Source organism: Periplaneta americana, chromosome 8 (assembly GCF_040183065.1).
Source record: "Periplaneta americana isolate PAMFEO1 chromosome 8, P.americana_PAMFEO1_priV1, whole genome shotgun sequence".
Taxonomy (NCBI): domain Eukaryota; kingdom Metazoa; phylum Arthropoda; class Insecta; order Blattodea; family Blattidae; genus Periplaneta; species Periplaneta americana.
Window position 1 is genome coordinate 155,156,899 of NC_091124.1, and position 25,684 is coordinate 155,182,582.

At 37.7% G+C, this 25,684-nt stretch overlaps 1 protein-coding gene across 1 annotated transcript in view; it reads left to right on the forward strand.

Annotated features, from left to right (window-relative positions):
* The window catches only part of LOC138705168 (uncharacterized), a 42,142-nt gene extending 34,268 nt beyond the window's left edge, over positions 1-7,874 (forward strand). Inside the window, exon 3 of the mRNA XM_069833845.1 lies at positions 817-7,874. Coding sequence (XP_069689946.1) covers positions 817-1,008 — 192 coding nt within the window. The 3' untranslated portion in view covers positions 1,009-7,874. The remainder of the gene's footprint in view (positions 1-816) is intronic.
* The last annotated feature ends 17,810 nt before the right edge of the window (positions 7,875-25,684 follow it).

Genomic DNA, 25,684 nt, shown 5'->3' on the forward strand with positions numbered 1-25,684 from the left:
TCAATTTTTCATTTAGAAATGTACTTATTATTGGTATCCGTTTCACACCACCTCATTCCAGTACCGAGGTCAAGAAAGCATGGGGCTCTACTTCCCTGCCCCTCAAATGCCTTTATGGTATGTGAAGAGGCTACATTTAACTTTATCCATCCATTTCAACTCCTACTTCAGCTCATAATTTCACAGTAAGATATGGGCTTTGGTAGTCGGGATGGGCCTGATTTCAAACAATTCATTATATGCGTCGAAATTAATAGCAGTAGGCGTTTAGCACGTGGGGAAGCGTGCACGGACTCTCAGGACGCATACACAATAAAGGCAGTTAGGTCGCTGGTAGCTGGAAAAAATGAGGGGATCCATTCTACCAGCTACCAGCGGGCTAACAGCCTAGGTAGCAATCGACTGAACAGTCTTCGCTTGCACGTCTCCACTGCGTAACGTTTAGGCATTCCTTCCAGCAAGATAGCCTGCCAGGCTACCAGCAAGGATTCGTCTTGTACATACCCTAAGGTTCGATATGTATCCAGGTTTCAAGCAGGCAACAGAATGGAGTGATAATGTAGATTAGTGGTCGGCATTTCTTGACTCGCGACCTCTTAGGATACAAGCAGGGCGGAATGTAGCTTGACTCCTTGACTTTTTATAACAAGGTGGAACAAACACGGCAGGCCTTCTGCAGAGCGAACTTCGGCGAATATCGAACTTCGCCGTACTCGACAAACTTGAACCGAATATAGCGCCTGTAGTGCACGACACAAGTAGGGACTTTCTTTCCTTTGTGTACAACTGTCTCAGTGTGTATTCCTTCCTTTTCAGCTGGAGCTGGCGCCGGAACTTCCGCCGCAGCCGGAGCCTAGCGCCCCGGCCCTGACGCCGCGCACGTCATGGGTTCACTGGATGCCCTGGAGGAAGTCGGGGCCGCCCACCCGGAACACCGGCACTCCGTCCTCACGGAGCACGGGTCCTCCCTCTTACAGCATGGTGGGGCGCAACGGGAGGTCGTCCTGATACCCTACATGTATACGTGCTGCGCTATAAGCAGAAGCTGAAATTATTATCCGTCCAAGGGATCTTCTTACCTGGCAGTGATGGCAGCAGATATGGAGTTATTCAAGGATAGATTTAAATTACGTATAGGTAGTCAATATGGATGGCCTCAAGTGTAACAGAACAAAGAGAAGCAGATCACTGTAGAAGAGCACACCACTCGTTTTACAGCGTGAATATGAACTATAGGGACAAACTTCAGAACGTGATTCCTGACAGAAAAAGTAACAAAAAGTTAATGTGAACATATGTCCGGAAATGCACAATGAGTCCGGAATACAGCATAATTACTTTACATTCAATTGCACGACTCTAGGCATTTAATTTCGACAACTTTACAAGTGCCTCCCGTGAGCCTCAATCCAAACGCCCATGCGTCCCATCATGGATTGACGCAGCCGTTCGAATGTTCCAGTCTGTATCCGAGTAGCATCACAGGCTGTTTTGATACGTTGTTCAAGTGTCTGCACATCAGGAACTGCCTCAACATACACGACACTTTTCAAGTTCCCCCAAAGGTATTTAAAATTCAAGTGAGTTTAAGTCCGGTGGTCGAGAGGGCCATGCAACAGAATCTCGTTCGATCCATCTTCTGTGGAAAATGTTGAGATGCTAACTAACGTCATCATGCATCAACCACATACTCTATCGTAGTGTCAATGATACATTTTTTTTCATGTTATTGGGTTATTTTACGACGTTGTATCAACATCTAGGTTATTTAGCGTCTGAATGATATGAAGGTGATAATGCCGGTGAAATGAGTCCGGGGTCCAGCACCGAAAGTTACCCAGCATTTGCTCGTATTGGGTTGAGGGAAAACCCCGGAAAAAACCTCAACCAGGTAACTTGCCCCGACTGGGATTCGAACCCGGGCCACCTGGTTTCGAGGCCAGACGCGCTGACCGTTACTCCACAGGTGTGGACTCAATGATACATCTTCCAGCAAGAGAGGCAGAGTGTCTTGCAGGATTCATAACTATCTGGCCAATGAGGCGTTGTGGAAGGAAGACTGGTCCAGTAGGTGGTCACCAATAATCCCATTCCAAGTATTGATGCTAAACCTAACTAGTGTTCTTACGAGGAAGTAACATCATAAATAACAGTGCTGCCGTCTGTCATGGAACACATGCAATTCCGGATATTTGTTCAGATGTACTTTTTTTTGCTTCTTTTCCTGTCAGGAATCACTTACTGAAGTTTGTCCCTATGTAGGCCTACTGTAGTTACCAATTATGACTAAGAGTTATAGTAGAATTGACGTTTCTTTCGACTTCTTAAAGTCGACGCATGGCTTACGGGTCTGCTGTCATGACAGCATTGCCAACTTAATGTTACTGCTAGGAGCCGTTCAGTCGGTTACGTGCGATATGTTCGATAATGTGTATGTGAAAGGAAGAGCAAAGGCGTAGGGAAATTTTATCGTTTTTATTGGGAAGTTCAACTCAAATGTTTTCGTCACTGATGTGAATGCCACTGGTGGTTGTCTGTCGATTCGGATTACGCAACATAAGAATAATTAGCTCTATAAGATACAAATTGTTCAAGAAATCAAGCCAACTGACAAACTCAGCGAAAAGAATTTGCAGTTGAGCTCCTAGAACACATTTACGAAAACTTAGATTTTTTTAGTAATGTTATGTTTTCTGACTTTCTATTTGTGTGAGAAAATTAACCGGCACTGTGTCCGAATATGAGGCTCTCAAAATCCCGTATAGTCATGCAACATTATTCGAGACAGCTCTAAACTAAATGTATGGTATAGTCTTATGTAGGATATAATTGGACGTATTTTTTTTCCTTGAGTTTATTGTCACAGAACCTCCGTACCTAGACATGCTATATATTCCCACAGCTTACACACAAACAGTCCAGCATAGCCTCCCAACAAGCTGGAGCACAGTCTCACTGAAGCATAATTATGCGTACAACACTGGACAATACTTTGCCGAACCGTTGCATTGGACGCGGCGAAACAATAACGTGGCCTTCTCGTTCTCCCGACTTTACTCAGATTTTTTTATTTGGGGCTATGTCAAGGATATTGTGTATTCCACTACGGCACGGTGGCTAACTTGAACAACTTACGTGATCGCATTGTGGGAGCAGTAGCAATTATCACACCAGATATGACACAGATAACCTAGGCTGAAATTGAGACATTACGTCATAGTATTCTTTAAATATTATTATAGGAGTGATTCAAAGGGTCGTGCAGAAATTTTAAGAGGTGACAGAGAGGAATACGACGCAATCACTGATTAGTGATTACTTTACAAGCGCACACCCGCGACGACAATCATCACAAGAAACGATCACTAAAACTGAATGCTGATAACGGTTACTTCTAAACTTCATAACAAATTTAATTTATTTATGAAAAATTGTTGCACTTTAATATCAATTTGTTAACTGATATTAGACTGAAATGTAGTCTAATCTAACCAACTGTACTGTTAATTGAATTGTTAATTCCGTACTATTATTATTTTCTCTTGGTAATGTACTTACGACCATTACTTTTCAGTCACAATAGTTGATAGATTTGAACTGAAAAATGCGGATCATAGACAAAGATGTATAGTTACCGTTGCATCATGTATGGGGGATTCACCGACCTCAAATACAGGAAAGAAGAGGGGCATTGTGAGTTGCATCATTGACATGGTCATTGCGACAAGTGACCATCTCTAGGATTTGAAATAACCAATTTTTGCTTATTTCCTAGTTATTTAAGACCTAGTTGCTCTTTCAAACAATTAATTAGATCTACTTACAGTATTTTTAATATGAGGAATTTCTCTTTGAATTATTTGGAGATGCGAAGCCTATTATTAATCTTATTGCCTCTGGCTTTATAAGTTGAGAGGGCAGAAAGTGTCTTGCTCCCCAAAATCGGCGTCTATGTATGATAGTAATATTCTTCATATTAAAAACATCAGCCGTTTAACGTCCCTGGGGGCTCTCTTGTTCGCCAGCCCTTCGCTACGGCCCTGCCGTGATGGCAAAAAAATGGCATACTTTGTCTCGTCCAGTGAGGTCAATCTATGTCAGTGGCGTGCGGTGCAATTTTATGTGAAGGAAGCAATAATACAAATTTTTATATGTATAGTACAAAACTGATAGCAGCCAACTCACCTAAATATTATATTTAAAGATCAAAGCAATTCTCCCCTCTTTAGCAGCAAAATCATCGAAGATCAGGGCCTAGAAGTCATTACTGCGAATGGCTTACAGCAGGCTCCGCCAAGTCGAGTCAAGATCGCGAGAGGGCGTACAGGCCTGCTTACGGCTTCCACTGCGGGCAGTACACTTGTACACTGCAGTCTATCAGTGGTGGAACCTATCGAGGTCGCTTGGGGGCACCGGTGCACTGCATTTTGCACCAGGAATATTTATGTGCTAAAACATGAACCTTAGCAATGTAATGGATGTTGTTATGCGAACAATTAATTTCATAAGGTCTAAAGGACTCAATCACAGGGACTTCAGGGCACTGCTTGATGGTATTAACAGTATGGGGATTTACTCTACCATACCGAGGTAAGGTGGTGAAGTCGAAAAATTCTGGAACGTTTTCTCGCACTTAGAAATGAAACTGCCTTATTTATGGATGTACATGGGAAACCTGTTACAAGCCTTGGACATGAAAGAATATATAAGAATAATGCAACAATTGTGCGAAGTTTCGAACGTAGATTTGAGGATATTAGAGATCTTGAACAACAATTTAAGATATTTGCAATATCTTTTTCAGTGAGTGTCCTGGATATTCCTGCTGAACTACAATTAGAAATACTTGATTTACAAAGCGATATTGAGCTAAAGGATAAGTATCAAAACAAAAAGTATTAACCATTTCTATACTTGTTTTCCACGAGAAAGGTTTCCTAAACAGTACAATCTTGCTGCAAGAACGTTGTAAATGTTCGGGACAACCTACGTATGCGAAACACTGTTTTGTTTAATGAAGTTTATAAAGTCACGTCACAGAAACAACTAAGTGATGAACAATTGAAAGCATGTTTGCGATTGGCTGGTACTAAAACAATAGCTCCGAGAATTAAATAGCTGCTTACTAACAGAAAACTGCAAAAATCGCAGCGGATCTCTGATGTTTAAGAAAAAGTACTATTATTAGAGAATTGTATTTGAATGACAACGTTTGTACTGTTGTTTTATTTTGTTAATTGAATTGTATAGCAATGACAAGAAGACAAACAGTATATTAATCTGTATAAAAGTGTATATTTTGTTTTGTTTCATTATTGTGCAAACATGCAAAAATTTGTTTCGTATATAGTTAACTGTACAAAATTGTATAGAGTACTGTTTTTCAGTATAGTGCAATTAGCAGTGAAAGCGTGCTTCAATTAAAAGCTGAAATTAATTTACATTCTTATCACAAATTTGGTTCACATACAAGTTCTTAGCTCCGCCACTGTGGAAGCAGCTACCCTTGCCCGCAGCCGTACGTCAGGGCTTGAGGGTTTGTACGTACGCACGAGAGTGTAGTCACTTGACGGTCCCTGGCTTACAGTAATTTCTTCTCTATAGAAGGTAATGATAATTTGGATAACCTCGACCAGGGCAGGCGCTCAGAAAAAAAGAATTTTGTGAATTTTAAGATTAGCTAATTCATAGTTCTCACGATTAAAATATAATTTCCGCAATAAGTTTCTTCTTTTTCCCTTTATTAACAGGGGAAGCAACGCTTCCATGTACGGCACGCCACTGCTATGTTCCGTTCTTGTAGTGAGCGGATGTTTAGATTTTCTGTAACTCGAAAGATTATAGACTCAAGAAACCGGTATAGGCCTAAATCTTGAGATAGGCTAGCCTATCTACCACAACAATGTGTAATGTAAAAGCGGCAACTGCGCGAAAATTATCTGTCTCCCTCACTCAGAGCGAGGCAATAACCTTCAGCCACTTTCTTAAAACACTCCAACTATAACGTGGCGTTTTTAGCACTGTCGTAGAATGAACGACCTCTATTTTGTAATCTCTTGCTGCTGCTGACTACGGAGTTTAATACGAACAATTCACATACTCGGTTCAAAAAGTTTCTGAAATGTATTTTTTCTTCGCCAAAATGAATGTTATGTGGTATATTTCTTTTTCTGGTGTTGGCTTCATTCAAAACGTCACTTCCGTGAATTTTCATTATCATAGTCATTGTTGTTTTTGTGTGGCAACTGGCGGTTGTTGTTCGTCGTATTTCAGAATGTAGGATACAGAGTAACGCGCAAATATCAAATTTTGTGTATCTTTTTTTTTTTTTTTTTTTGCACAAATCTCCATCAGAGACATTAAGAATGCCTGAAGAAGCTTATGGTGAACCAGCAATGAAAAAAAAAAACGCAGGTTTATGCTTGGCATAAAAGTTTTCTGAAGGTCGACCGGAGCGCTGGTTGTCTTTGATAATGCGATGAATGAATATCACACAAACAATAACAGCCAGTTAACAATGACTACGATCATGAAGCTTCTACGGAAGTGATGTCATGAATGATGCCAGAAACAGAAATATAGGATATATCTGTGACTGTACCACATAATATTATTCATTTCAGCGAAAAAAATATATTCCGGAAACTTTTTGAACCGAGTAGGCTATATATTTTTAACGCATTACTAGGCCATTGTGTGATGTCAAAATGATCTTTGATGCTGCTGTTGTGTAAAAAAAGTACCATTTGCTAAAACGATTATCCCAACTTGTTGAGTTGTGCCATAATGTGAACAGGTAAGAAGCCACCCTTGGCGGGTAATATTCTGAAAGTTGTTACTGTAAACAGTTCATCCACCAGTAAGACAGTCCACCAACAGCTTATGGATGGACATACAGAGCGGTTTTAACGGACTCTTCTAGACACTTTGAGTGCTTAAATTGCTGCTTAGATAAAGTTCCATGAACGTAACAGTTATGTTTTTCATGGAAAAGTTATTTAACTTACAGTCTTTGTTATATTTGACTTAGAATAAAATATTTGTTGATAATATTACAAAAGCGCTACAGTTTAGTGTATAAAGTTATGAATATTTATGCGTAAAGCATAAATTTCTATACATTATGAAAATACATAAATTCTCGTGGAACGTTGCTTTGGACGAATATCAGCAGAAGTGCAAGAGTTATTGTGAACATTACGGCCTACTTCGAAGGTCAGTGGGTTTAAAACACGATTTTTTATATGATGAACGAACTGTTTTATCCATGGTGCAGAAAGCAAATTTTCTTTGTCAGAAACTGCAACTTTACAGTTACAAGTTATAAATTTAGTAATGTAATCAAATTAATATTTACAATGAAATATGTTTAAAAATCATACAGATTTTATTTAGATTATTTGTAATTAGACATTTTCAATTTTTGGAACAGAAAATTTACATAGGAATTTTTGTATACTCTTTCAGCAGAAATTCTGTTCCATCGTTATAAAACAACCAGACAGTGAACGAGACGTTTTTACGAATGTGTATGTTAATTAAAATAGAATTGATATGTTGATCTTGAATGTTTTGCTGTAATAATCATTCTAGTCACTAGTTGTTTTGATTCTGAATTACTAAATGATGTGAAACATGCCAAGCTTTCATTAATTAAAACTAACATAGTAATAATTACGGCAGTTTTCCCGATGAGTGAGTGTAGACAAGCAATGACATAACTTAGAATTAAATTTTTCATTATTGTGATAGTCTCTCAAGTGATGTTATGGCAAAAAAGTTAAGAAATTTTACGCCTGTGGTCTCGAAAGTTACGGTGTATCGGAAAAATATGATGAAATGTAACAGATGTTAATAAATATTTCAATCACTGATTCAGAAAATTTAGTTTACTATGTCGCTAAAAACCTGGGTCTCCATCACTATCTTAAAATAACAAACACTTTTCACAACTGTTACGTTAGTCATTTTTTTACTTTTAAAAAGGGCAGAATGAACAACCGTGACTCGCAGTTTCTGTTCGAAACAACGCCGGGCATATCAAAGCCTTGCTGACCTGTTTGCAAGCAGACACTGGTTACGTAAATTACCTTAAGCAAGTGACGATAGATACGGGCCTTCGACCTGTTCCAATCGACTCGTTTCTGAGGCGCCGAGAATTTTGCTTCGGGAAATTAAACACAATATTTCTCGTCCATTCACATCGACCTCAGTGACTCATACTTAATCGATTATGAAGGTCTATATTTTATTGAATTTAGTGTGATCCCAAAATTCGCTCAATCTATTTGGCCATTTTTATGATTTATACCGGCCGTGGCGAAAATGTGACTCACGAGCACATTGTGGCTCGCAATGGTAGCTATGTAGCTATTTCTCTTGCTTCCTACCTTCTCCAACCACCACCCTCTCACTCACTGGAGTCAAACTCCGTTCCATTTGTATTTGTCTCTGACCTGCGAGTGGCGAATCTTCGCAATGTCTCTCTCTCGAAAACCATGTAGGCCTATCTCTAGAAAAACGAAAGTTTCAAGTAGGATGGAAGGACGCATTTTTTGCTGCCAATATGATGAGAATATTAAATGTATTAATTGTTCACAAGTATTACGAGGAAAACGGCATTATAGCTTCTACATTTTACTTATGAAACATTAAAAGGTTAAGTGTTGTTATTATTATTATTATTATTATTATTATTAATCATCATCATATCATCATCATAATCATAATCATCATCATCATCATCATCATCATCATCATCATCTCTGTACTCGATCCTATTTCAGCAGATGTACGAATAATGCGATTTAAACACACAGTCACAGATTTACAATGTGATGTTAAATGAAAGCTACGTGTAAGGACTTGACAAATGTTGAACTTTTCAAATCTTTGCTAAATATAAATAAATATCCGAAGCTTCGTTCTTTCGCTTGCTCTGTTGAAGCCGTGTTTGCTACAACTTACGTTTGTGAAAAATTATTTTCAACAATGAAAATAGTAAAAAACAAATTTAGATCTTGACTGACAAATACCTTCGTGATCAACTACGATGGCAGTAAGTGACATAATTCCTGATTTTAAACTCTGTCGCAGAGAAATTCTGAAGAGAGTTAATTTAAGGTTGTGATAATGTGTCCTATGTTTTCTTATTCATTTCTTTCTTCGTTACACGTACTAAACATTATTTTGTATCCTTATACTGTATAAAATTGTATTTAAGTGCTTGACGTAAAGAAAATGAAAATCCGTTAATAATTCAGACAGTTGCTTCTTCCAAAACAACCCCAATCCTTGTCTGAAAGTTTGTGCTATTGTGCATGTCACTTGAAAACTCGCTCAGTCCCTATACCGGTGGATAAAAAAAACTAGTCCGGCATTTTGAAATCAATCTTCAATTTTTCTAGGAACTAAGGCAACGGCAAGGTACGTAGGAGTTAAAGCGTGTGTTAAGGCCACGTGGAAGTTACGGCCTTGGACTAGAGTCACGCTTATGACATGTTATGTTTTTTGTCCTGTGACAAAGTGTGCTACATCTATCGTGTCAGTTTAGAAAGAACATAAAAATGGAGGAAAACAGAAAATATATTCACAACGGAACTATTAATGAGTTCATATCGAAATATCTCCTCAAACTACGCACATTGTTAGGACTTCTTTGCAGGTAGAAAAGTATAAAAAATAGCTGCCCGTATCGAACTGTAAGTTTGTGAAATTAAAGCTTAAATAAAGACTATCGAAAATTTGAGCAGCTCCCGGCCTGATTCTCTGGCACGACCACAGCAAAAGAATAAGGTTATGAGATTTGGTACTTGGAACGTAACTAGTCTTTATAGAACAGGAGGGGTAACATTAGTAGCAAAAGAACTAGCTACGTAGATATACTGTAGAATAGACTTTGTGGGAGTACAAAAGATTAGGTTAGATAGGAATGGCATATTACCTTCACTTTTTAACTTTGCTCTAGAATATGTCATTAGGAAAGTTCAGGATAACAGAGAGGGCTTAGAATTGAACGGGTTACATCAGCTTCTTGTCTATGCGGATGATGTGAATATGTTAGGAGAAAATCCACAATCGATTAGGAAAAATACGGAAATTTTACTTGAAGAAAGTAAAACGATAAGTTTGGAAGTAAATCCCGAAAAGACAAAGTATATGATTATATCTCGTGACCAGAGTATTGTACGAAATGGAAATATAAAAATTGGAAATTTTTCTTCGGAAAGGTGGAAAAACTCAAATATCTTGGAGCAACAGTAACAAATATAAATGACACTCGGAAGGAAATTAAACGCAGAATAAATATGGGAAATGCCTGTTATTATTCGGTTGAGAAGCTTTTGTCATCTAGTCTGCTTTCAAAAAATATGAAAGTTAGAATTTATAAAACAGTTATATTACCGGTTGTTCTGTATGGTTGTCAAAGATGAACTCTCACTTTGAAAGAGGAACAGAGATTAAGGGTATTTGAGGATAAGGTTTTTAGGAAAATATATGGGGCTAAGAGGTATGAACTTACAGGAGAATGAAGAAAGTTACACAACGCAGAACTCTACGCATTGCATTGTCCACCTGACATAATTTAGGAACATTAAATCCAGATGTTTGAGATGGTCAGGGCATTAGCAAGTATGGGCGAATCTAGAAATGTATACAGAGTGTTAGTTGGGAAGCTGGTGGGAAAAAGACATTTGGGAAGGCCGAGACGTAGGTGGGAGGATGGTATTAAAATGGATTTGAGGGAGGTGCGATATGATGATAGAGACTGGATTAATCTTGCACAGGATAGGGACCGATGGCGGGATTATGTGAGGGCAGTAATGAACCTCCGGGTTCCTAAAAGTCTTAAGTAAGTAAGTAAGTAAGTAAGTAAGTAAGTAAGTAAGTAAGTAAGTAAGTAAGTAAGTAAGTAAGGCTATATTAAAAAGTCAAGTTGAATTATACCGCCAGAAAAATAAAATTATCCCCCTTTATATATGATAAAATCATGTAATGACTACTTGTAGCCTACATAGCCTACTCGTACTTCAGAATACTATTTTCATGTTGAAATATCAAATAATGGTAAGATGAAGACGTACTCAAATTAAATACATGAGTTAAGCAATTGAAACAAAAAAAAATCGCTGAGAGAGAAATAAATTAGATTTTTCATTAATAGTTTTAACAGTTGCTTATTCTGAAGATCGACTGGAATCACTGTCTGAATCGGACTCCTGAAAGTTTTCAATTACGAGTCATGTTTGAAAAAAAAACCTTCTGCAATATCTCGGCGTGCTTAACACAGTTTTCGGACACAAATTTACCGTCTTCCATCTCTCTAACCAATTTCTCCGCGGTGGGATATATACCACGGTCATAAATTAAAAAAAAAATACCCCTTCAACACGTTCTCATTAAAATTGCCTAATAATTTCTTTTTTCGACTGCGTCTTTTTGCAGAGGACGAAAACGTCGTTCCTGCCTTTTTTTTCGCCTCACCTGTTATTTGGTGTACAGTAGACTTTTAAAATTTGTAATATAAAATGTTTATCCAAAATGTGCGACTTTATTGGTATAAACCTGGGACGAATTTTTAATGGAACTAATTTAACGGGGCGAATTTTGGTTGTAACGGTACTAATTCGCGTAGTGACAAATTGTTTGGGACAATATTGTTGCGGTACAAACTCTCCGAGCGAAGGTATGGTACATTCACATATGTCGATACTACAGGCTGTAGCTGAGATTTGGCAACGTCAATTACTGAAACACGAGCGCTATAAATATTTATGGAGGCTGTGCACCAGCCTCTTGGTTAGACTTTTCAGTACTTCTATCTTTGAATTTCCTTCCGTCATATCTTAAGCACTACGCTATTGCTATAAAACTACACAACTATAACTGTAATTCTATAACTTGGCACTAAAAGCATAATTAAGCAATAAAAAAAAAAGCAGAGCTACCACGAGAGAAACTTTCCACTGCAACGGAACAGTCTCGACTGAATCTCATTGGTTCTTGGAAGCACACGATTTTTCGTTCTACGGCGCACTTCTGGCTACCCGCTTTCCTACTTGGCGGCTAATATAGATGGTTTCTGTCCATGGATTGATCCCTGAAACCAGAACACAATTTGGTGGCGAAATAATGCCAACCTTATACAGGTGTCTTGCCGGACAGTCATATATAGTCAGGAGACGAAACATTGCTACAGCAGAATTCCTTGGATTCTCTTTTATGAGACTGGGAGTATGGTCGCATTTCAGGAGAAGATTCTAGCAAGGAATGAGAGTTCCTCCCCCACTCCAACGGCTGAACATTGTTTGTCCCAGTCGGCCAATGACACCACCCCCATTCAGTGAATGGCATTCACCTGCTCCTTTAGAAGCGCTGAGTTACTAGCTTACCCTCTCCTCTTGCCCCGCAAGGACCATACTTCACTCGCAGGGATCCTTTCGTGAAATTTACACAGTAAACACTGTGCCTTTTGCTGAAGCAAAGCCATTTGATATATTCAGTAACTTCAGCGCTCCTAGCGGCGGAATTTGGAACTGAAGCACATGACCACAAAAATTTTAAGAGTGCACCATCTTAAAACGGCGAAGTACAGGAAGATTATAAACTACGTACCCATTCGTGTGAAATAGTCACTTTTGAATTTTTATTCGTAGATAATCTGAAAGAATGCTGTCCATAGAGGAACAAATAGCGGTTTCATGCAGAAAGTTGCGTGGATGGCCATACCTACAGGTCTAGGAAGACTTCCATCGTAGGTTCCAAAAACCTTGGCCAAACAGGAAGACCATAAACAAATTGGCGAACAAATTCAAGAGGGCAGGTAATGTTGCCGATTAAAAACGTTCTGGGCTGCCATCCACATCAGATGCCAACGTGGCGCGTAGTAAGAAGGCTATCACGTGTCGCCCATCTGCTTCCACTAGGCGACTTAGCAGGGAATGGCTTTCCCACAGTTTGGAAGATACTACCAGAGCGGGTAGAAGAGAAAGTGACGTTACTTCCTCTAGTTCAGTGGTTCGTCGCCGAGTGGCGCTAGCCCTGTTTTCCGTGCCCAGTTTCAGGATCGCTATTCAAGTGAATGCAAAAGGTTTTTTAAAAATAACCCATTAGATAAGAATGTATTGTAGAGTACTTAGTTACAATATTTTACTTCTTTAAAAATGTAATATTACCACATTAAGAAATTATGAGTTATATAACACAACCCTGAATAGTAAATATAATAATTAACCGAAAAATGGAACATTGTGCCGGCTTCAGCCAAAAATACGCAAAAAAAAGTACAGCATCTCAAAACTGAACATTTTTATGGCATTATAAAATATGCATTGACATGAAATTATAGTTTTTATACACAAGAAAGAATTTAATATAATAAAGGAGACACTTTATTTTCACCAACAGTTTTTATCTACTATTTAGTCATTAGTTGCAGTTGTATCTGGTTTATATGTAATTCAGGGGAACAAAAAATATTACCTGCAACTTAGATTCATAAATTAAGCTTCGATATTATATCTATGCTAATGTAAGTTTTGATCTTTTGAAATACCTAAGTTATTTTGTGTTTTGTAAAATTAAAACAATTTGGTAAAACTATATTAAGTAGTTGTGTGCTACTTATTGGAGAATATTAAATGAACGACTTTTCCATGAGATCTATTACTTTCTCATATGCTCGATTAGAATTCTCTTATGATGTGGAAACGTAATAAACAAAATATGTAATAAAATTGTAAACCAGATTAAGTTGTAGCCTAGATGCAAAGTAGAATTATACTGTACTTTTGTTACCGAAATAACTTTTACGTTAATTACGACTAAAGTGCTATTATTAAAAATAAAATAATTAATAATTAAACATGTATATTTAATGAAGTGGAAGCTAGGTGCTTGGATTCAATTAGGAATTCACAATTAGCACTTTAATACAGCACATTTTTAACCCGCACATAGATTGAAAAATGTTCAGATGGAGAAAGTCTATGGTAATCATCACAAGATAATCATTTTCTAATTCCAAAATGTCGCTCTAGAGGATCCTGGTTAAATTTTTTCTGTCAGAATATATTTAAATCTGCTATCCCACAAGAATTAATATATTTTGCTAGTGCTCTGAATTGTCACTCTAAATAATTCAAGGGTTTTTTCTTAGACAAACATGTTCTTTGTATTGTCAATTATGTGTAATATATTTTCTAAAATCGTGTAATGCTAGAATCCTTTGTACAGGGCAGACGAGGGAGTCTTTGAGTTCAGCGTATCTGCAAGGTCGCTCATTCACCTTTGAATTCTTTTGTATTTTCACTTTCCTCGAACCCATCACAGTTTATGACCCTAAAAAGTATCACACTAAACAGCTGAAATGCTGGTCTGGAGTTCATTCACTGGAAGGAATTACGGTCAATGTAATTAGACATAATTTTGGACATTGAGGTGTGGAGTAATGGCACATAAATGCATACAAGCACATGATTAGCTAAGGCGTTCTTCTGATTTTCGAGTGTCACACCCAATTATTTTTTACTCCGATATTTAACGATGCTGTATCAACTACTGGGTTATTTAGCGTCAATGGAATTTGTCATAGCCAGGTGGTATTTGGCAAGGGTACATTGTTATGGCATACGGTTTTGGTCGCCAGTTCTTGAGTGGAAGTCCCACCTCTTTATCGGCAATAATAAATTTATCGGCTCTTACAATCAAAAGTCGCCCTCGGTAGTGCAGTTGGTATAGCGCTGGCCTTCTATGCTCGAGGTTGCGGGTTCGATCCCGGCAGAGATCGATGGCGTTTAAGTGTGTTTAAATGCGATAGGCTTATGTCAGTAGATTTACTGGCATGTAAAAATCTCCTGTGTGACAAAATTCCGACACACCGGCGAACTGATATAACCTTTGCAGTTGCGAGCGTCGTTAAATAAACCATAGTTTTAAAAAATCGCAATCAAAACCGCAGAAAAATGGACATCACAGACATAAGAACGAGCATACAGTTTTCTGTGTTCATGGAATTGCTCTACACCACTTCTGAAAAATAGTCTAGTCTTTGGGTGGATAAAAGAAAAATCTCTTCTTTACAGATTATGCAGTATAATTGGATTTACATCAAGAACAAAACAATTAGGCTTATTACTACTCGCTTACATAAACGGTACAATAAAAATCACCCGAACACCACAAGAAATAACTTCTTAATTCCATAGTAGAACGAGATCTACCTGCCAATGTTTCGCTCAGTTGCCGTGGCGACACTAGGGGTTTAAAAGTCCCATTAGATCCTTGCCGAGTTACCACACTTTCTATTCTAAACGCTCTGATACTACAATATCGCCTGGACCTGAAATCATACCACATCCAAGTCTTCCATTACCTTGAGTCGGAGAACTATGCCGTCCGAGAGGCTATGTGTGTTTCTTGTGCAGGATGCGGAAGAAGAATGGTTGATGAACAATGTATGGCTTTCCGATGAGGCAACCGTCCACACGTATGGCCTAGTGAGCCGACACAAAATTGCAGAATCTGAGCTACCGAACAACCACACGAGATCCGAGACTGGCAAAGGAATACTACACCAAAAGTGGACATTTGGGTGGGAATAACCAAACCGAAGGTTTATGGACCTCTCATGTTTGGCGAACCGACAGTTACTGGACACAGTTTCTTAAACATGCAACAAATTCTGGAGCCTCAATTGCTATCCGATGGCACCGCCCCATTTCTTTCTCGATGGCCGGGATTATCTGAATACTAATGATAGATCGTGGGTCAACAAGGTTGTGGTCTCCCCGCTCACCGGACTTAACATGTTTTCATTTGGAGATTTGCTAAGTCTGAAGTGTAAACGGTAAAGATAAATGATATTGGACAACTAACACGTCGCATCAGAGATGCTATACCCCATTACTTAGGATATTCTGGAACGGTTGTTCCGACACGTGGTGGATCACTTGGAGATTTGTCGAGACATGCAGGGTGGTCATGTAGAAATGACTGATTTAGTAGCATATAACGCTATACTACCTCATTATTACCATTTCTGTTTAATTAAATTTTGTTTTCACAAAAATTGGCACTTACTTCATAGTCACCCTATACTTAATTTCGGCACGTTACTACTACAGGGAGACGCGTAGATCAAGACGTGCTATCAACTACGCATTCGGCATTGGAAGAAAAAAATGCTATTGCTATAATTCCCTACAACACATACACACACACATAGTGTTCTGCCCAAGGGCAGGTCTTTCATTGCAAACCCAGCATTCTTCAACCTTTCCTATTTTCTGCCTTCCTCTTAGTCTCCGCATATGAACCATATGTCAATGTCGTCTATCAACTGATGTTTTCCTCTGCCCCTAACTTTTCTCCCGCTCACCATTCCTTCCAGTTCATCCTTCAGTAGACAGTTTCTTCTCAACCAGTGACCCAACCAATTCCATTTTCTCTTCCTGATCAATTTCAGCATCGTTCTTTCATCACCCGCTCTTTCCAACACACCTTCATTTCTTATTCTGTCTGTCCATTTCACACGTTCCATTCTTCTCCATATCCATATTTCAAATGCTTCTATTCACTTCTCTTCACTTCGTAGTAATGTCCATTTTCTGACTCATACAATGCGAAACTCCACACAAAGCACTTCACTAATCTCTTCCTTAGTTCATTTCCCAGAATTCCACAGAAGATGCTTCTTTTTCTATTAAAAGCTTCCTCTGTCATTGCTATCCTTCTTTTGATTTCCTTCCTGGCAGCAGCTCATGTTACTGCTTACAGTACAACCCAAGTATTTGATATTATACTGCCTCGTTTCCAATTCGCAAGTTTACCTTCATCATTTTTCTTCTTCGTTTTGTTTGCATTTATCCTCATCCCCTACTGCTCACAGCTGTCATTTAGCTCCAGTAGCATATCATGTAGGTATGTGTTCATATTTCTCAGAGGATAACTACTGATGTGAAGAGTTGGGATGAAAAAGAAAGAGTTATCGGACGCATCTTCATTATTCTTTCTATCGCTATGGCCTCTAGTTATACTAACGAAATCACCCGAGGACGCATTGTGGGCATGTGAGTGTCAGGGCTTGCTGTCGACGTCTTATACCTTGTAGTCCTAAGGTAAAAAAAAAACAGTCAAAAAGGGTATCAAGCGATAAGAACAGCGTATTTTAAAAATTGTTTTAGCATATTTTATTTTTCATACTGTTGGAAACACTGATTTATCTTGGCTATCTATTCGTACAAGTGATAACTAATGATGCCATATTTAGAGGAACAATTTATCAGTCACTATCAATTAGTTGGGGTCAGGTATCTTTGAACGTTAATATGCGTTAGAATCATAAATAGATATAGCCTATTTATCGCACTTTACTTATCACTTATCATAAACCTATTGTGTCTGGTTTACAGTAAACTCTAAATGTTACGAAAACCTACTAGAATGCGTAGAAAAGACGGAGTTTCAATGTTTGATGTTTCCACATACATAGGCCTATTACGCGACAATCAGAATCCCGTGTAAGTTTTTTGTCTCTCCTCTAAAATTAAAAAAAAAAAAAACTTAGAATAACTAATTTGGGAATATTGCAATCTGAGTGACACGGACGCTGGACTATGCTATGGGGTTATTCTAGTATAACGTAAGTTGTTCTTTCCTGGTGACGAAAGACGTTTGCAACACATGTGACACGTTTCTGCTGAAATAGGATCTGGCCTTTTGGCCGCCGTTGGCCTTCGCTGTTCTCACATGGAAATTTGTCTATAGAAAACACGTGACCTGGAGGAGAGCAATGTGGGGGGTCAAATTTTTGTTACAAGCCTGCGTGTTCGTTTATGAATAGCCACATCACGTTTAAGCTCGCCGATTTCACATAAAATTGTGCGCAATATGTTCTACCAGCGAAGAAAATATTCCCTGCTTCATGAGTGGTTTTCGAAGTCCTCCGAAACGTTGGAAACTTTCAGTGTCATCACACAGCTCAAACATTGTAAAACTGCATCCCAAGGAGGTGAGCTCTTTCTCCTCTCTCTTTATCTCGTATTCATTTGTAGCTGGTCAGATGAGAAGCGTCCGAGTTACATTAAAAACTACTAGACATCTTACTTGCAAATGACTTTTAGAGAACTCGGAGATTCATTGCCGTCCTCACATAAATCCGCCATCGGTCCCTATCCTGAACAAGATTAATCCAGTCCCTACCAGAGACAGGCAAAATCTCTCTCAGGCTTGCCCATGACTTTTTACGTCCGTGAGCGGGCTTACGCTTAGTATCGTTCGCCCGCCTGCAACCTTCCCTCACAAGCAGGCAGGCAGTGTGGTTGCACGTGACTCCCAAACAGTCCTAAGAGTGACCCGAAAGGACTGTTGGGTTCCGCCGACCTGCGCCAGACTGTGCTGCTTTCAGATGCATGATAAATATTAACCAAGTCATTCAAACCTGACAAGAAGCCTACAGATATAGACACACTACTGGAAACTTAATTTGTTGTCTTCTGAAACATACCGTTAATAAAGACAAAGAAAACTATTTCTCGTCAACATAATATCCATTAAAAGCCAACAGTTATTGTAAATTACTTGCACTTTCCTTTTCATAGTAGTAATATAAATTTAATGCAAACCATTCAAACTTTCAGCTTCATAAATAAAAAGAAATCTGTCCCTCAGAAGTTAAATAGCAAATCAATATTCTGAAGAACGAAAAACTTTTATACATTTTACAGATATTCATATGGCTTTTAATTGTTGATTTTCATTTTTATTTTTTTATTTAAGTAGGTTATTTTACGACGCTGTATCAACATCTTAGGTTATTTAGCGTCTGAATGATATGAAGGTGGTAATGCCGGTGAAATGAGTCCGGGGTCCAACACCGAAAGTTATCTAGCATTTGATCAAATTGGGTTGAGGGAAAACCCCGGAAAAAACCTCAACCAGGTAACTTTCCCCGACCGGGAATTGAATCTGGGCCACCTGGTTTCGCGGCCAGCCGTGCTAACCGTTACTCCACAGGTGTGGTTTTAATTGTTGATAAGGAAAAAGTTAAAATGAAATATTTTTCTATAACCCCTTCCCTTCCCTTCCCTTCCCTTCCCTTCCCTTCCCTTCCCTTCCCTTCCCTTCCCTTCCCTTTCCAACTAGTCACAAGTTACGAAATGTTACTATTTTATTGAGTCAGATACACTTTGCAGGAATATGAAATGTATAATATATAAAACCCGGGCTGAATGGGTTCAGTCTTAAAAGTTAACTTGCTTTGTAGCGTCACCGGAACCCAAGCCTGACGGCAAGCAGGTACGGGCGTGAGTCTTGTCTGATTTACCGGTCTCTAGTCCCTACCATCATATCCACCTCCCTCAAATCCATTTTAATATTATCCTTCCATCTACGTCTAGGCCTCCCCAAAGGTCTTTTTCCCCTCAGGTCTCCCAACTAATACTCTGCTACATGTTTTGCCCATCTCAAACGTCTGGATTTAATGTTTCTAAATTATGTCAGGTGAAGAATACAATGCGTGCAGTTCTACGTTGTGTAACTTTCTCCATTCCCCTGTAACTTCATTCCTCTTAGCCCCAAATATTTTCCTAAGCACCTTATTCTCGAACACCCTTAACCTCTGTTCCTCTCTCAAAGTGAGAGTCCAAGTTTCACAACCATATAGAACAACCGGTAATATGACTGTTTTTAAATTCTAACTTAAAGTTTTTTTGGAAAGCAGATTGGAATGCAAAAGCTTCTCAACCGAATAATAACAGGAATTTTCTATTTTTATTCTCTGTTTAATTTCCTCTCGAGTGTCATTTATATTTGTTACTGTTGCTCCAAGATCTTGAATTTTTTCACATTTTCGAAGGATAAATTTCCAATTTTCGTATTTTCATTCCGTACTATGTTCTGGTCACGAGGCATAATCATAAATATAATATATAGGCCTATATATTTTTTGGGGGGGATTTACTTCCTTACTTGCTTCAAGTAAAATTTCCATGTTTTCCCTAATATTTTGTGGATTTTCTCCTAACATATTCACATCACGTGTTCAGCAAACGCTGCGAAAAAAACAATTGGAACAAAGACACAAAGTTTTTGGAAATAGTATGTGAAACAGCCTTTAACATACAACATTATCAACCACATCACGTACGTGTACAATTTTAAGTCTCCACCAAACCAATTTAAAATCAACTGCGTTACCATTATATACTCAGTGTCAAAACAACGACTATAAAAACAACGGACATCACTAACACCAGAATTAACACACAAACTCAGAAAAATTAGGTAACCATATTGTATATTTTGCTAGCTGCAGGAATGGGTACTTAGCAGGCACGGCGATAGATAATATTTTGGTCGCAGAGAAAGATGCAACTTCCGATCGACCGTCTGGCGTTTCTAATAAAGCACATGCAAGGTATACAGCAGTGATGTCACAGTCTACTATATACAGTCGCGAAGCTTGAGGTGTTTTTTTTGCAAATCTCGTGATAAAGCGCTCCAAGCGGTTAGCAACTAGAAACAATAGACTCCATGGTCGACTTTGGACTGTGTCGTATTTCTATCGAGTGCTAGCTCGTTGCGTATTTCACATTGATGCTTGTGAAATGTTCGTTATTGGTTATAATGAAAATGTTAATGGCTAAAATATAATAATTGGAATAATAATATGGGACAAGGAGGAGACGTTTGTAGTGCTATAAATTGTAGCAACAGTAAGAGAAAGAGGCCAGAGTCATCCTTTTTCCGGTTTCCGAAAGATTCAGAAAGGTTCCTGGGTTTCCACAAGAATGCTGTGCAGAAACAAAACTGTTAATTTGAAGTTCTTTGTGACTGTTAGAATACATTATATCCTTAAATTTCACAATGAAATGTTTCAGTCTAACCGAAAGGACATTAGATACCGGTTAAAGTTCTGTCACTTAGGCTGCTAAATTTCCAGAGAAATAAAGGTTAGGTCTACTTTTTTTCAGAGGATATATTTTTAATTGTAGCTATTAATTTTGTTATTATTTTATGTGTCATTTTACTAAAGACGTAGAAAAATTAAGTTTGTTTTAATGAAATTTATTGATCACGTTTTATTTTAAATTCTGGTGGGATTATTATTGCTTAGGCCTACTTTTTTCTTCAAAGGATATGTGTTTAATTATAGCCGTTAATTTTGTTGTTATTTTTATTTGTTGCTTTACTAGAGACGTAGAAAAAGTCTGTTACAATAAAATTTATTGATCACGTTTTATTTCCAATTCTGGTGTGATTATTACTGCTTAACCTCATCCCACTTTGTTAACTACGTAAGCCTACACTACAAGTACCGGTACACGTAAGTTACTCCATTAATTCATATTTCCATTATTATTGTTGTAAAGAGAAATGCAAATTAATATTTATTGGTTTCTTAGTTAATTATCGCTATAATCTTGAATGAATGAAGCTATTATAGTAAATTTCAGTTCGTTTTGCACAAACAAAAATTATATTAACTTATTTCTTGCAGGTATCTTCGAGTTTATGGTGGAATTTAAAATACTTCATTAAAATAATAAATTAACTTTATGCATTTAATATTTCAATAATGAAAGGAAGGTGTTAATTTTTCCAAAAGACCATGACAACGAAAGTGTAACATATTTTGTCGGCTGCTAGGAGAGAGATCTGCGATGATGAGGCGATAGTAGCGATCCTAGTGGTGGGCAACTACCCATGTTTGCATTTTTACTACATATTGAGCTTCGCGACTGTATATAGTAGACTGTGGTGATGTCAACGAGAGCGCAAGCGTGCCTCATCGCCCGTACGGCACGCAGATGCAAGTCACTGATGAACTCAAGGGTTGTACATTACACATTGAGGAAGAAGTCGTGGAGTAAGTTTTAGGCTGACTGGACTCCTGACTTCTTGTGAATGAAAGAGGCGAAAATGTTCTTTGATATATGGATAGCATTTAGTTACGAAGAGGAGCAATGTGAAACGCCTGAAATTATTAACTGATGTACATAAATATGTATTGAAATTTTGTTGTTTTATTGATATTAAATAGTAGTAAATATATGTTTAGATGTACTGTAGACATTCTTCCTCGCTGCATTGCATTTAAGTTTACAGAATAAAGACAAAAAGTATGCATGCTAATAGCGTATACTCGTTATGAATTCTGTCTAAAAAAATTGTAAAGATATGTCGTCCATAGATTTTCAGTCCCTACCATTGTGATGTCCTATGGCAATGCCGAGGAAACGTTCTTTCCAGGTTCTTTGAATTGCATGAACAGAGTAAAGTTGGAAGTTCGCTTTGCCGGGTAATATATCCAGGGTACGAATATTTGCGGCGCAAATTATTTCTAAATTTGGCAGTAAGCACGTATGTGAGCAATTTTCCTCACTTACGAACCTCACAAAACCAAGACTAATACCAAGATTATCAGAAGATAATAAGCATGTTATGCTACGTCATGCTGCAGGAAACATATTTTCGCCGGACATAAGAAGGTTGGTGTCGGCAAAAACAAGAAAAAACACTTCTGTATTAGACGAAAAGTGAGGAATTTAAATTTGTTTATAGAAATGTGCTGTTCGTAAAATAAGTACATCATTAAGTGCGTAACAGTTACATAGCAATTAATTAAGTAGGCCTCATTATCTAAACCCTCTAAGATAAAAAATATACTATGTTTATTATTTGTTGCAATTCTATTATTTCATTTTTCCGAATACACAATGTCCTGTAATTTCTTTCACTTTTGTATTGGTAAGTTTAAAACAGGAAAACAGCTTGTTTATACTAGTTGGATTATTAGATAATTATATAAAAATTAATTACATTCTAGCTATTATCTGAAACTATATAAGTTAAGGAGAATCTATTTTTATTTTTTGAAGAGTCCACTGCAAGAATGATGGATGTCACTTTCTTGTCGAAAATGAACCAAGACTGTCAATGCATAACCTAAGACATATAGAATGTACATAGAGAGTTATATATGGCATTAACACTGATAGTCATTGTCCAGTAATGATCGGAAAATCACAATTAAGCTTTGAGCGCTAAGCATTTCAAACTTTCAATTGCTTCTCCTGCAAATTATATTTCAAATGACATCTATCGTTTTTGCAGTGGACTCTTCATTTATTGTAGCCTACTATTTTATAATTCATTGCATTTGTTAGAGAGGTACACTCTACAAAACATGTTCTGATTTCTTGTTGTCTTGTATGAATGTAACACGTCATCTATCATTTAAAAACAGTTTAATTCATCTTGCAGTGACAGACCAATAGAGTTCACTTTGCTCACCCCTTCTTATTCTCTGCTGCTGCCTACAGGATAGATTCATTGCAAGCATGAGCACTTGATCGCACGCAGAACCGTCCACGTGCTCTTGACCTTGACACCGCTGAGCTATGCTTTCTCCAGAATTCTGATCAGGTCAGGTTAGGTTATGTTCGCTCTGAAACCTTAAACACAGAATAGAACACTGAGCAACACTGAATGTATGTACAGTATGTAGACATATCGATTTATCCATAAACATGCTAACGAGTAGAACATACAATTCATAATCGACCTTACTACCTGTATTGTGTGCTCGTTTTGATAACCATAATCAATCCTTACTACATGTAGTCTATGGTTGTTTTCGTAATCATAATCGATTTTTACCATCTGCAGTCTGTGGTTGTTTTGGTAATCATAATCGATTCTTACTTCTGTAATCTGTAGTCTGCGGTGGTTTTGTAACCATAATCGATCCTTACTATCTGTAGTCTGTAGTTCTATTAGTAAACATAATCAATCCTTATGATCTGTAGTCTGTAGTTGTTTTCGTAATCATAATTGATCCTTATGAATTGTAGTCTGTGGTTGTTTTCGTAATCATAATCGATCCTTACGATCTGCAGTCTATGCTTATTTTCATAATCATAATTGACTTTTATGATATGTAGTCTGTGGCTGTTTTCGTAATCATAATTGGAAGGTGTTTAGCAATAGTGATCCAAGCGCCAAAATCACGAACTGAGATAATTGATCAATTTTAAACTTTTATATAATAAAATCTGTGTAAAAGCTATTTTTTCCAAAACTTATGGATAATTAAGTAATAATGTACACTTTACTAGTACATTATTCTCACAAAATATTAAAGCCTTATGTCATGTTTTGTTAAAAAATTTCGCTTGGATCATTATCGCTTAATTATAAAACTGTTATTCTATGGTGTGTCCAAAACTACTTCCGACCTGAAAAATGGCGCCATTAGTATGTTACCATGACAACCATTCAAATCAACCAATCATGAGAGACGCGTAACCATGGTAACGGGATGGTGTTGCCGTGTCTATGTTTGCAAGTTGCCCGGGATGAGTATGAGCTGGTTGGTTATCGCGTGCGTTGTGTGAATTAAAAATATTGTTTAGTTTTATTATTGTTCTAGTGTATCGATAATTATTGTGTTTAAATTATACTACGCATATTATCTTCGTTGTCATTGGTGGAGTGTGTGACTAGTGTGTGTTTTCTACTTTCTGGGAGAGTTTCTAAACAGGTGACTTGTGCAATGTCGGAAGAGAGAAAAGGCAGGCGGAGAACAAAGAATATTGTACAAAGTGCTCCGTTAAAGAGTCAATCGCGAGAGATGGTGTGTAATGTAAGAGTATTTAGTGAGGGAAAAAGATAATGGCGAGCCTTTTTTACCTTTGGCGCAAGTCGTAATGAGAACTGCTGCTTGTGTTAAAATTAATAAGAGCACTGTTATCGATATTGGAAAAGAAAAAGGCTGTGTAGATGAAGATAACACAAGGTCCTCAAGACTTGAAATTCCGGGGAAAAGGGAAAAGTGGAGAAAAGTGTAACAAATATAAATGCTTTCCAACAAGATGCTTTTCTAACTATATTACGAATAGTAGCACTCATAAAAGTAAAGGTATCGTATTAAATTTAAACTTGTTTTTACAGTTTACAGTTCTTTCAACGCTTTCCTAACAATATTACTTTACATTAAAGACTACTGTTGCTGCTGCTGCTACTGTTACTACTACTACCACTACTACCACCACCACCCCACCACTACTACTACTACTACTACTATTACTACTACTACTACTACTACTACTACTACTTATACTACTACTAATAATAATATACTAATAAAAATAATGTACACTAATTTTAATTCATAGTATTCAACAAACTGGTTAGCAATGTATGCCTATACGTTCATGTCAGCTGTTCGTTACTGTACTCTATCGGCAGCGCGCTCGCTTACACGTTAAGATGGACAACTTGACAACATTGCTCCCCCTCCTCTGTAAGCTGTCAAGTCGGAAGTAGTTTTAGTCACACCATAAGTTTAGCATCAATGAATCATCTACTAAATTTTGAACAATTTTTATGCAGATAGTACGGTTATAACAAACACGTAAATATAACATGATCAGGTTTTTCAGCAGTATTCACCATTGTTATTATGACACCTAGAAATCTGCACATACCAGTACCTCAACACCATAAGAAGCACCACAAAAAATATGAATCATTATACTGAGCCACGAGGCCCCGATTGGGCATATTGTCAAGGAAGGACGTTCATGGAAGAAAATAAATAAAGAATAAAGAATGAAGAATCATTAATGCACAGGCTATGTTATTTTGGTTATACAGAGTGATCTATATAAATGTTTACCAC